The 14,159-nt window shown below is 38.5% G+C and overlaps 1 protein-coding gene across 1 annotated transcript; it reads left to right on the top strand.

Annotated features, from left to right (window-relative positions):
• Positions 1-4,160: 4,160 nt before the first annotated feature.
• LOC116521634 (vomeronasal type-2 receptor 26-like) lies at positions 4,161-13,860 on the top strand. Its single transcript, XM_032236295.1, has 6 exons — positions 4,161-4,185; positions 4,706-4,874; positions 5,907-6,198; positions 9,894-10,121; positions 11,721-11,847; positions 12,938-13,860. The coding sequence occupies exons 1-6, from the start codon at positions 4,161-4,163 to the stop codon at positions 13,858-13,860; spliced, it is 1,764 nt and encodes a 587-aa protein (XP_032092186.1).
• The last annotated feature ends 299 nt before the right edge of the window (positions 13,861-14,159 follow it).

The raw sequence follows: 14,159 nt of genomic DNA, 5'->3' as shown, positions 1-14,159 counted from the left end.
GGCCAACTACAGGCCAGGTGGAAAATAGACCAAAAAATAGGTTTTGTAATAGCTGAGGATAACTTGTTTAAACAAATAAGAGATCAAAGTTTAATGCACATAAAGAGGATATATAATGTATTAGTACAGATGGATTCAGAAACCGAAATGGTTAAAGATTATATGATAAAATGGGCTCAGAATATTGAAGAACCTATAATGCTGGACACATGGGAAAAAATATGGGTAAGAAATGTAAAATTTACACAAGCACAAAATTTGAGAGAAAATTTTTATAAGATGTTTTATAGATGGCACTTAGATCCCAAAAAGCTTGCTTCTATGTATTCAAATGTTCAGCCTAAATGTTGGAGATGTGGTTCTTTTGATGCTATGTATTTTCATACATGGTGGACATGTCGTAATGTTAAGGCATTTTGGATAAAAATTTGGTGGATCCTGCAAAATATCTTCAAAAAAAGGATAAAATTCACTCCCAAACTGTTTTTACTAGGTATATGTATTGACTTTGTAGCAGTAGAGATTAATTTGGTTCTGTACTTAATAACGGCAGCAAGACTCTTGGTGGCGCAATACTGGAAGAAGAAAGACCTGCCTACAATTCAAGAATGGACTTTGAAGGTTACAAACTTAGCCGAAATGGCAAAAATTTCAGCATATCTTAAAGAACATTCAAATGAGAGGTATAAACGAGACTGGAAAAAATGGATTGATTATATACAAAGCAAATACGGGACTAGGAAATTCCAGATAGCTTATGCTTAAAATTAGTAATAACTTAAACTGTTAAAAATTTGGGTAACAGCAAGAAGCTGAGTTCAATGTAGAGATATTTTAGACTGTGATTGTCAAAAAGTTATACCATGTATGGGCTCTGGGAAGTCGGGGGGAGGGAAGGGAGGTGGGGATCTAGGGGGAGGGGGGAGGGGGAAAATATAATATGTGTTAAATTTTAAAGCATGATTGCACTTGTATACTGTGGTTTTTTTAATGTTAGTGTCAAAACAGAACAAACTGAATATATTGGAAAGTAATAGAAGTATACCGAAGGAAGGAGCTGAGTGAAAGAAGAAGGAGAGTAGAGAGGGTGAGAGAGAGGAGGAGGAGAAGGAAGGGAGGGAATGGATTAAGAGAGGGAGTGATAGGGTTAGGGTTAGATAGAGGGGGAGGGGAAGTAGGTGTAGAGGGGTATGAGAGAAGGAAGAATGAAAGTTGGAGGGGGATGAAAGAGAGTGTATGGTGGGCTAAGGCGGTATATTGGGTTTGTATTGTAGGGGGCATTTTCTATAAAAGTGAGGGCTGTGTTTATTACCCAATGTTATATGCCTCGGTTGCACAGTAAACATGTGATTGTATAGAATGAAATGGAAATAAAAAAGATTTGTAAAACCAATAAGGAAATCAAGTATCTAGTTACATAAAGGGAAGAGGTGGTATTCAGCAGGTCCTGGCCAGTTCTGGAGAACCAATAATGGAAATTTTGAGTAGTTTGGAGTACCGGTAAATACTACTGACTGGCTCCACCCCCATCTATTCGCAGCCTCTCAAATCCCAGCTGATTGGGAAGAAATGGAGGTTTTTCAGTATCCTTCCCCTGCAATGCCCACTGTTTGCTGGAGTAACTTTGCTTTTCTCCTGTTTGCAAATATTGCAGTTTATATATTTTCCGCATAGTTTTAATTTTACTCCTTCTGCTAACTTTACAGTTTGTTGCAGCATTTTGAAATGAATGTGCCCCATGTGTCTATATAGTAAATGTATGCATTCGTCACAGGGCTTAACATTATGATAAGCTGTGTTAGCTATCTGGCCATCCGGTATAACATACAAACTGTTTTATTAAAGTAGCAGTAACCCTGATATCCTCCTTTTCAATGATACAGATATCTCCCCTAAAGGTTACCACATAGCCAATGTTAACCAGAGCCCTAACTGATAGTAAATTGAATTTCAGGTTAGGTACATATGACATTGGTAACTGCTCATTTAGGAATGAACAACATGCATTACCTTCACCAGACGCCCTCACCTTCCATCCATTTGCCAAAAATACACGTTCCTTGCTCGTGGTCATTTTTACAAACCTTTTTCTATCTCTAGCAATGCACTGTGATACTCCACTATCAACAACTCACAAATCATGGTTTTCAAGTGCATTGCTAGACATAGCCAAAGTAGACATAGCTAAGTTGACATTAGCATTTTTTCTAGCTCTTCCGGCATTCTGTTGTTTTGCCTTTTTACAGAATCTAGCAATATGTCTCTTAGCTCCACAAGAAAAACACTTTTGAACAGTATAGGCAGTAGAAGGTGACTCCTCATGTTGTGATGGTTTCTCTCTCAGTTGTTCCCTCTCCATCCTTCTTCTTAACTCTTCCAACAGTCATGCAGTAATGTCAGTCAATGTTAGTTCATTTCGGGTTATAAAAGAGAAGATACAAATCATCATAACTCTCATCCAGTGAGGAGAGTATGATATAAACTTGCTGTATCTCAGAAAAAAATAGTTCTTTTTCATGTAGCTCTTGGAAAACCCCTTTCATAAATGTTAAATGAGCTAACATATCTCCACCTTTCAGAAAACGTGCCCTAAACAGTTTGCGTGTAAGATGTATCTGTGCACCTACAGTGTCATGTACATAAATCCTCTTCAAATTCTCCCAACATCTTGCAGCAGAATTTTCTCCATGAATATGTATTAATTGTTGGTCGTTCAGTGTTAGACCAATAATACACAACGCCCATTCATTGCATCGCTGAAAATCTGCTATCTTCTTGGCATCATCATCGTTATCTGGATTCCAAGCAGTTACATCCGGTGGATTCTGTAGAGCAACCCATAAACCTTCCCTACGCAGGAGTAGACTGCATTTCATAAACCAGGAAACATAGTTTGTGCCATCCAACTGGGTTATTATAGATAGGCTTGTTGAGAGGTACCCAAAGTTTGCTAGCAGTTGCAAAACTTACATTAGCTCACGGCACTTTCTAACAGCCAGCTTCCAAAACACTCAGATCAGATCAGACCAGCACCTAACAAACAGAGAGCTAACAGTCATTCTGGCTCCCTCTTATGGCCGATTGAGGAAAACAGCAACCAATCACACTTTATAGTATGATTTAAAGAAACAGGTACAGCATTATTATATGATTTATATATTGCCAAACCAACCATTAGATTATATTCCTAACACCCACTAAGCCATGCGCACAGAACCAGTAGTAAAATAATCCCACCACTGATAAAGGAGTATCAAAACCTAATAGGCCCAGTTTGTTCACCAAATGCTGAGGAATGATTGTGTTGAGTGCTGAGCTAAAACTAACAAACAGCATTCGCACATGAGTATTCTTCTCCTCCAGGTGCACCAAGCTAACATGAAGCATACACAAAAGTGAATCATCGATAGAGCGGTCCTTCTGATAGGCAAGTTGTAATGAGTCAAATGTAGGGGGAAGGCATGAAACCATATACCATATTTTTCAGAATATAAGACGCATCATTTTCCCGCAAAAAAGAGGCTGAAAATCTGGGTGTGTCTTATACACTGAATACAGCATTTTTCCCTCTCAAAACTCCACTCCTTCACCAAAATGGCCATGCAGAGCTTGTAGAAGGCTTCCAAAGAGCTCCTAGAGACTGGGGAAGGCAGAAATGAGTGAAAAACTGGCAGTTTTTTGCTCAATTTTGCCCAGCCACCCGCCCCAGGAGCTCTCTATAAGCCTCCTAAAGGCTATCCATGCTCCTTTTTTTGACAAAAAACACGGGCCCATTTTCATGAAAAATGGGCCTATTTTTGCTTGTTAATGCCCCCCCCCCGAGCATTCTACAAGCCTCCTTAAGGGCTATTCATGCCCTTATTTTCAAAAAAACGGGCCCATTTTTGCAAAATGTGGGCCGTTTTTGGGAGGTTTGCAGAGTGGAAAAACTTTTTTTTATTTGCCTCTTCAAAACCTTGGTGTGTCTTATATTCCGGTGTGACTTATACTCCAAAAAATACGGTAGTCCATTACCAAACTCTCAAATGTTTTATCATAAGAGAAGTGAGTGTGACTGGATCTTAATCATGAAGGCATGTGATTATAGTTATGGAGGGGGCACTGGTACAACATGTAGCATGTCTTAAAACATGTCAGCAAAATGGAGGGGCAGAAGAGATATGCATTTAACTGAATTGGCAGATTGTGAGATGAGAAGGGAGAATTTATCTGGCTACTAATCAATCTCTTGCTCTTTTAATCAGCATTGCTTTCCTTGGATTGAGAAAGCAAGACTCAAAATCTATTATGATCCCAAGATCATTTCTTTATTCCCTGAGGAGGAGCTGTCAAGAGATGGGTCACTTAATTTCTCCAACTGGAAAAATATTTGAATAGCTTTTGGAAAGGGAATTGCCTACCTACCTAAATTAATTAAACTTGTTTTTTTGGGGGCATGCACAGAACCTAGGGGGACGGAGCAGTTTAAGTTTACCATTAGCAACAACTCCATGAGGCTCAGTAGGTGGCATTATGAATCACTCAGATGATAATTATTGTAATCTGCAACTTTAGATATGCATAAAACCAATAGAGAATCTATTTCATTGTCCCAGGCAAAGTGTTGTGAAAAAGATGTGGCTGCACTCCTATGAATGGAGCCAAATTACCTTGGCATTCAACATACTTTGCCATGGGTTTCTACTCTCTTTTTTTCTCCTCCAAGCTTCTTTCAACAAGACCTTTAACCCCATTTGCAGTAAGAAACTTCGTTTTCGGCTTAGTTTCCCTGCTCATTTCAGTGATGTAGTCATTGGAGAATTTGTATCTACTGTATATTCTGAATTGCCTTTACTGCACTTTATGGAATTTCCAGAAGGATCTTTGAGAGGATGGCAAGTACTCTTTTGAAAGAAAATGATGTGCCCTTGAAGGGTTGGTGTTTTTTTTAAGGGGATTGTATTCAAGATATAAGGGACACAGAGGCTCAGTGACTAAGACACTGAGCTTATCAATCAGAAAGTTCAGCAGTTCTGCGGTTCAAATCCCAAATGCTGTGTAGAGGAGTGAGCTCCCATTATTTGTCCCAGCTTCTGCCAGCCTACCAGTTTGAAAGCATCTAAAAGTGCAAGTATAAAAATAGGCCCTACCTTTGGTAGGAAGGTAACAGCGTTTTGTGCACCTTCGGCGTTTAGTCATGCTGGCCACATGACCACGGAGACCTCTTCGGATTCTTTGGCTTAGAAACGGAGATGAGCAAACTGTCCCTACCAGTTTGGCAAGTATATCTTAAGTATTTGGATTGTCATTAATAGATTGCACAATCCATCAGCTTCTGCCCTCCAGTTGCATTGTTGCCCTACATACATGAAACAATCCTAGCAATTGCATTAAACTTCTGTTTAAAACTGCTCAAAATGTGATACACAAATGCTGTCAGATCCTCAAGTGAGATTCAGACCCTCCAATTCAGTTCCTCACTCGATGCCTTCCTCACTTCTGGAATGTCTTAACTTCTGAAATTTAAGAATCAAAGCTTTTGTCCCCATTACTTTTCCTGCCACATTTGTTAAGTGAATCACTACAGTTCTCAAATTAGTAATTTTTGTGAGGTGAATCTGGATTCCCCATTAACTTTGCTTGTCAGAAGTTTCCAAAATGTGATCATGTGATCCCAAAACACTGCAACTGCCATAAATATGAATCAGTTGCTATGAATCCAAATATAAATCAGATGACCAAGGGGATGCTGTAATGGTTCTAAGTGTGAGAAATGGGCATAAATCACTTTTTTCTCTGCCATTGTAACTTTGTATGGTCTGTTATAAGCTGAGGACTTCCTGTACTCATTCAAGCAGACAAATACATCATTTTAGGTGTGGAGAAATACATTAATGTTGTAGAACTAAATGAAATTCTTCTTGCAGGCCATTGCCTAAAAATTTACAGCATGTCCTAGCCTTCAGTTTTGCCATTCAGGAGATCAACATGAATGAGGACCTGTTACCCAACATCACCTTGGTCTCCAAAATACATGATAATGGTTTTCAGGCAATGAAAGCCTCTCAGAACCTTTTGGATCTCTTCTTTCTTGAAAGCTGGTGTCCCTTCAATTACAGAAAGGGAAAGGACCAAAATATCATGGCTGTCATTGGTGATCTTCCTTCCCAGAACACCATCCAGATAGCCAACATCTTAAATGCCTACAAAATTCCACAGGTAAGGATCTGGGCTCACATAGATGCTCAAGCAGGAAGAGGAAAAGGTGGTAGTTTAAAAAAATTATAGGAGGACCAAAATTGGGGGTAATCTCTCAAAAGCAGATCAAGGTTTTATTTGTTTATTTTGTCAGAGAAATGCAATGCATCAATTACTATTGCAACAGGAGTAATTCTTAATAAGCGCAAACATTTCATTTGGTATGTAAGAAAAGGTGTAACTGTCCTTCTTGCTATCTTGATTCTTCTCCTTCTCCTTCTCCTTCTCCTTCTCCTTCTCCTTCTCCTTCTCCTTCTCCTCCTCCTCCTCCTCCTCCTCCTCCTCCTCCTCCTTCTCAGTTTCAACGTTAGCTATTATTAACTGATATGGTAGCAATGTGTCTGATATTGTCTTTCCATCTTCTGGGCATGCCTCTTGTTATTTGATTTTCTTCTCTTGTTCTTTATGCCTTAACAATTTTAAATATATTGATCAGTAAAGTTATAGATATGTTGCCCTCATAATGTACAGAAAAAAAGTTATTTGGGTATCAAGATGAGAAATTAATACTGTCCAATCCTTGAAGAATAAGCCTCCTCTTTTTTTACACATTCCTATCTGCTGTCTATTTCTGCTTAGCACAATCAAAACTTAAGAATACTTGGTCTAAAAATTGATGAATGGAATACTAATGGTGGTTTTATAGCAAAAGCTATAAGGAAAGACTTGTTGATCCACAGATTTAACATTTAACATCAGGATTTTTGATTGAAATAAGGTTCAAAAGAAATGTACTTCCTTCCTTCTTGTTGACATATCTGCAAAAACAGTACATTGTCTAAAAGCACATCATTATTATTCCCACTCTGCAGCTCAGTTTTGGCACTTTTGACCTGGCATTGAGTGATAAACAGCAGTTTCCTTCTTTCTTTTGGATGACTCCAAATGAAAACCTCCAGTATGCTGGGATTATTCAGCTCTTGAAATATTTTGGATGGAATTGGATTGATCTTCTCATTCCAGAAGACGCCACTGGAGAGAGATTTCTCAGAATTCTGCGACCAAAATTCATCCAGAGTGACATTTGCATTTCTTTAATTCAGTTTGTTCCAAGAGTGACCACTTATAACCCCAGTGTCTTACGGAAGAGTAATCTAAATAACATAGGACGTCTCTTGTGGTATAGTAAAACCAATGTAATACTTGTTTATGGGGACATGGAATCTATAGAAGGTTTACGAATAATTCTTGAAGCCTATGAAATTGGTAGCAGGTGCCCAATAGAGAGGGTTTGGATCATAAGTGCTCTCTGGGATGTCACATCTGTCTTTGAGTCAAAGAAATTCACCACATTCTCCTTCAATGGCAGCTTGTCTTTTGCCCTACACACAAATAGGATTCCAGGCTTTCAAGAGTACCTGGAGAACCTAAATCCATATCACTCTAAAGTCCCTTTGCTACCTATGTTCTGGTGTGCCACATTTCTCTGTTCACTTCCAAGAAACAGTATACCAGGAAAAAGGAAATGCACTGGGAAAGAGGATTTGGGGAGTCTCCCTGGAACTGCCTTTGAAATGGAGATGTCTGGCCAGAGCTACAGTATTTACAATGCTGTATATGCTGTAGCACATGGTCTCCATGCTATATATTCATCCAGAGCCAAGCAGAAGACAAGAGGCAATGAAGAGAAGTGGAATTTTCTGAAAGTCCAACCTTGGCAGGTGAGTTACGTTGCCTTTCAATGGGAATGTAGCCATAATAATATAGTTATTTTAATGTTTACAAAATTCACTAAGTATCCTTTTATGAATGAAGACAAATATACACGTCCCAGGATAACGATGAGAGATTGAATCTGGGTTGGCCAATGGGACCAGAGATTTACTCATCCGAGCTTCCAGGCTCATGCTGGAGCCGATCTTAATGATATTTATGTCTATTGAAATATATGTTTTCGGCTGTTTATTTTATTTTTTATATTTTTTTATTTTTTTTAACAATTTAAAACATAAAAATTCAATATCTATATAAAAAGTGTGTTTGCAGATTCATTCCTTGATTACTTTTTCCAGAATCTTCCCAGGTATTGAGGTCAGGCTGATAGATCTGTAGTTTGCTGGATTTATCTTTTACCCCTTTTTTGAAGATGGGAACTACATCAGCTATTTTCCAGTTCTCTGGAAGTTCCCCACTATTCCAGGACCTTCGGAAGATATAGTTCAATGAGATCATGTCTGCCAGTTCCTTCAGAATCTTGGGATTTAATCCATCTGGTTCTGATGATTTGAATTCATCTAAGGCGGACAGGTGCTCTCTTACCATTTTCTTGTCTATTTTAAGTTCTATTCCTGATATGTTTTTCATGGTTCTGTTTTTGATAGATTGGATTGTTTTTTCCTTTTGTGTAAAGCCAGATGCAAAAAATGAATTAACCAGTTCTTCTTTCTCTCTGATGCTCATCATCTTCTTGCTATTTTCTCCCACTGGTGGACCAATTGTTTCCTTGACTTTTTTCTTCTTTTTTACATGTTAAAAGAAGGGTTTTTTCTCACAAGATTTTGAGCCTTAGTTTTCCTGATTTCATATTTGCAGCCTTGGGTTATTTGTTGATATTCTGCCTTAATTGGGTACCCCGCTTTCCACTTTTTATACCTTTTCTTTTTGTCTTTCAAATTTACAATTTTAGTTGTATAGAGACTTCATGGTAATCTCTGAAAATGCTTATTCCTTGTGGAAATTTAGATTTTTATTTACAGATATTATGTTAGATATAGGGAAGTAATCTTTTCCCAGAGGCGTTCTCCATCCTTTCCAATCTTCAATCCCAAAAAACTCTCAAATCCAATAAAAGACTCCAATTTTGCAACATTTTGAAGTTGAGTAGCAGAAGAAAAATTCACCAAAGTAGACAGAAGGAAGAATTTTGCAAAATAATAATAATAATTGATGAAATGAAAGGCAAGGGAAGGACAGAATGACAATAATTGTCTTTCTCTAAGATATTTTTAGTGTAGGGATTTTCTGTCCCATGCCTGAAGAAAAGTTGATTTAAATATCAAGGTCATAATTGAAATTCTTAATCATGTTTTCTGGAATAGAATAAATAGGTTTTCTTGTGATATCCATTATATATAATGGGCTTGCCACAAAGAAGAGGGAGTCAAGATATTCTCCAAAGCACTTTAAGGCAGAACAAGAAGCAATGGATGGAAGAAATCAAGGAGAAAACCAACCTAGAACTTAGCAGAAATTTCTTGATAGTTAGAACAATTAATCAGTGGAGTGACTTGCTTCCAGAAGTTGTGGGTGCGCTAACACTGGAGGTTTTTAAGAAGAGATTGGATAACTATTTTTCTGAAATGGTACAAGGTTTCCTGCATGAGCAGGGAGTTGGACAAGAAGAGTAGAAAAAATCAAAGGTCCATTCCAACTCTTTTATTATAATATTGTTATATTTCTTAGCAATTGTTTTTATCCATCATGAAGAACAAATAAGCAATATATATACACAAATATATATATATATTAGTAATACGTAAACATAAAAATATGAATATAGTCCTACAAAACAGAATTATGCTGTTGGAACATAAAAAATACTATCAACTCAAATGTTTGATTGTTCATTAAAAACTGGTTGAGCACCATTTCATAAATCCCATATTGTATTGCCTGCTATGGACATCATTTTCTCACTTGTCTCTCTTATCTTTTAGCTTTGTTTATTTCTGAAAAACCTCCATTTCAACAATAATGTTGGGGAAAAAATAGCTTTCAATGAGAATGGAAACCTGGCAGCAGCATACGATATCATCAACTTGATTACTTTCCCTAATCGATCCTTTCAGAAGGTCCAAGTTGGACATATTGAACCTCAGAGTTCTAAAAAGGAAGACTTCGCCATCAATACATCTGTCATTGTATGGAACCCCAAATTTAAGCAGGTGAGTTAAACAAACCAAATAAAACATGGGGATATTTTCTCAAATTTCTAGAATTTTAAACCAGTAATCTTTGAGTAGTTCCAAGATCATTTGATATCTTCTTAATGTTGTTAGAACACTCTTGCATTCTGGAAAAATGAAGAAGTTCTCAAATCTACATTACACTTTCAGATTGTAGGGAAAGGGAGCTCTGATCACTGGGGTTATGGACCCTCTGGGTTCAGGGGCTTCTTGAGAGATTGGTGAAGTACAAGATTCATCTTTTGAAAGGTAACACTGAATGGACGATTTACCTTTCTCCTTTAAAATAATATATGAAAAATTACAGTTACATTAATACAAACAAAAAGGGAAAGATTTTATATATAGAGAGAGAAGATAGATAGATAGATCGATAGATATATAGATGGATGGATGGATGGATGGATGGATGGATGGATGGATGGATGGATGGATGGATGGGTGGGTGGGTGGGTGGGTGGATATAAGGATGGATAGATGGATGGATAGATGGATGGATGCATTGACGGAGGGAGGGAGGGATGGAGAGATAGAGGGATGGAGGGATGCATGATTGATATATAGAAGATAGACAGACAGACATTCCCACTGATGAGTTTATCTGACTTTGTAGTCAATGTTTGAATCAGCTGAGACACAAAATCATCACACCTATTTTCCACTTCAGTGTAACATAAACATCCCATTTCCCTGGAGCTTCACAGGAAATCTTTTTCTTGCCACTATCTCCTTTTGCTTCCTATAGCCAATTCAAAAATCTGGGGCAGTTTCTAGCCATTTAAAGATTCAGTGGTTTTTTCTCTTCTTTTTCTCAGAAAACTAAATAACTTTTCAGCAGGCACTAGTGCTTATGTATTTTGAAATGCAGGCAAGATTGGACTATTGTGTTATCCCATTTTATTGTTCGTCACAGAATACTATAGATGGACTGTGGACATATACCAAAGTTGGCATCACCCAAGTCCTGTGCTCACCACACTTGCAACACTCTTAATTGTCAGGTGGTTTTTGATAATTGAGTATGTTCAGAAAAAGGGAGGCAACTGAAGCTGGACAATGTCTTTGTTTTGCTTGACCCATCCTGTGCAATGAAATAGGGGAAACCACACTTGAGTAGCAACATACAGAAAAAATTGGAAAGGATACCAAATGCTAAAAAGGAATATTTTTGCTATCAGCTCAGCAGTTTCAACACTCTTTTCCATACATCACAAATTTATTTTGGATTTTCTTATTACCATTGAAATTTAAAACAGCTCATTAAGGTCATAAGAAACATACTCTTTCATGATCCTCTTTAGGACATCTCAAGTTCCTTTATGTAATGTGAAGAGTTGTCCGGATTTGGATCTGTCTTCAAATTTTCAATAGGAGTTCAAAGACTTTTCAGATTTTAACTGCTCCTCTGACTGAGTCTAGCAATTGGTCCTAGGAATTTCATATTTTGCATTATTAGAAATTACAAGAATCTGAGTGTGGGGGAGGGTTGGATTTATTTAAAGAGAATGACTGCTGACTGATTGATTCAAAGCTTGATTATAATCCATTTTAATGTCTTCCTCTGGCCATTCTCATTAGACACCACCTTCTGCCACCTGTGTAGAAAGCTGCCATCCTGGGTACCGGAAATTGATTGAGGAGGGAAAACAGGTTTGCTGCTATGACTGTGTCAAGTGTTCAGGGGGAAGCATTTCCACCATGGTTGGTAAGAAAAAAAGATCTATGTTTCTTTAAAAGTACATTTTGTTCTAACCAAGTTTGGGTTATTGAATGTACCATATTTTTCAAAGTATAAGACGCACCATTTCCCCCACAAAAGAGGGTGAAAATCTGGGTCCGTCTTATACATTGAATACAGGGTTTTTGGCCTCCAGAGCCAAGGTGGCACAGTGGTTAAATGCAGCACTGCAGGCTACTGCTAGATCAGCAGTTCAGCGGTTCAAATCTCACCGGCTCAGGGTTGACTCAGCCTTCCATCCTTCCGAGGTGGATAAAATGAGGACCCAGATTGTTGGGGGCAATATGCTGACTCTCTGTAAACCGCTTAGAGAGGGCTGAAAGCCCTATGAAGCGGTATATAAGTCTACTGCTATTGCTATTGCTATTGCTATAAACCCCACCCCTCTTTCACAAAAATGGATGTACAGAGGGTTTGGGAGGCTTGCAAAATGATCCTCGGGACTGGGGAGGGCAAACACAAATGAAAAGTGTGCTGGTTTTTGCTCATTTCTTCCCCCCCAGCCCCCAGGAGCACTCTACAAGTCTCCTAAAAGCTATGCATGCTCCTTTTTTGGCACAAAAAAAAAAAACCCGGGTCATTTTTCGCTTGTTTTTGCAAATAAATAAATAAATAAATAAAACAACCCAGGCCCAGGATCACTTTGCAACCCTCTCAAACTCTCTGCATGCCTTATTTTTTTTAAAAAAAATGAGTTGTGCAGAGGTTTGGGAGGACTGCAGAGTGCAAAAAAAAATTTTTTAGTTCACCTCTTCAAAATCTTATACTCCCCAAAATACGGTGGTTTTAAAGAAAAGCATGGATTGATTGGGATCTCTCACCAGCCTTGTTCTCTTTCTTCTTTTTATAAGTAAAAACATTCCTTTATTTAATTATGTAATCTCTTGTTCAGGAAACGTAGTTTATTGAATAAAAATAAACTTTAAAAGGATTTTCTTAAAGCAAAAATTTTAAGAGGTTTATTCTCTCTCAAAACAACTTCAGGATGGAATAATTTTTAAAAACTTAATTCTATTCAATGTGTAGACTTTTTAGAGCGTTTATTTATGGTTTTCAGATTCCAACCAATGTGAGAGGTGTCCCGCAGAGCAATATCCAAATGAGAAACACCATCAATGTATTCCCAAAATTGTCACCTACTTATCCTACAAAGAAGTCCTGGGAGAAGTCCTAACTGGCTTTGCTGTTTCTTTTGCTCTCATCACAATTGCGGTGATGGGGACATTCATCTTCCACCAGAACACTCCCATCGTCAAAGCCAACAATTGGGATATCACCTGCACCCTGCTTGTCTCGCTCCTGCTGTGTTTTCTTTGCTCATTCCTCTTCCTTGGATGTCCAGGGAAAGTCACATGTCTGATCCGGCAAGCAGTTTTTGGAGTTGTCTTCTCCATTGCAGTGTCTTGTGTGTTAGCCAAAACCATCACTGTGGTTCTGGCCTTCATGGCCACAAAGCCAGGGAACCGCATGAGGTGGTGGGTGGGGAAAAGACTGTCTGTCTCAGTCATTGTTTTTTGCTCCCTTATTCAAACAAGCATCTGTGCTGTCTGGTGGACCATTTCTCCTCCTTTCCCAGAGTTGGACATGCATTCCCAGCTGGATGAGATCTTAGTGCAATGCAACGAAGGCTCGGAGATCATGTTTTACCTTGTGCTGGGCTACATGTGGCTTCTGGCCCTCATCAGCTTCACAGTGGCCTTCTTTGCCCGGAAGTTGCCCGACACATTCAATGAAGCCAAGCTCATCACCTTCAGCATGCTGGTCTTCTGCAGTGTTTGGGTGTCCTTTGTGCCTACGTACTTGAGCACCAAGGGGAAATCCATGGTGGCTGTGGAAGTCTTCTCTATCTTGGCCTCAAGTGGTGGTTTACTAGGTTGCATTTTCCTGCCCAAGTGCTACATTATCATGCTGAGGCCAGAGCTGAATACGAGAGAGCAGCTAGTTAGGAAAAAGAATGGTGTGATTTCAAGAGCAACATGAATGATGGCTGAATTCTATGATGCTATAAAAATAACATGACAATAATCGGCCAAAGAATTTCATTCAGGAATAGTTGTCTTCTCCCATTTTTTAATAGCAATAACATTTAGATGTGTATACTGCCCCATAGTGCTTTATAGCATCGTCTGGATACTTTACTATGTAAGCATTATTTTCATACTGCTCCCAAAATCTGGGTCCATCCTTCCATTCTTGGATGTATGGAAGGCTGAGTCAACCTTGAGTGCTTTCAGGATTGAAGTCAAGGCTTTGGGCAGAGTTTAAAGGCAAATTTGCTC

Source organism: Thamnophis elegans, chromosome Z (assembly GCF_009769535.1).
Source record: "Thamnophis elegans isolate rThaEle1 chromosome Z, rThaEle1.pri, whole genome shotgun sequence".
Classification (NCBI taxonomy): domain Eukaryota; kingdom Metazoa; phylum Chordata; class Lepidosauria; order Squamata; family Colubridae; genus Thamnophis; species Thamnophis elegans.
This window is presented reverse-complemented; position numbering and strand designations above follow the sequence as displayed.

Excerpts from the sequence above, each read along its gene's own strand:
- LOC116521634 (XM_032236295.1), top strand. The coding sequence starts at position 4,161 with ATGCATTTAACTGAATTGGCAGATT. Across the intron at positions 10,122-11,720 it reads GGAACCCCAAATTTAAGCAG|ACACCACCTTCTGCCACCTG; the intron begins GTGAGTTAAACA and ends CATTCTCATTAG. Across the intron at positions 11,848-12,937 it reads AAGCATTTCCACCATGGTTG|ATTCCAACCAATGTGAGAGG; the intron begins GTAAGAAAAAAA and ends TATGGTTTTCAG.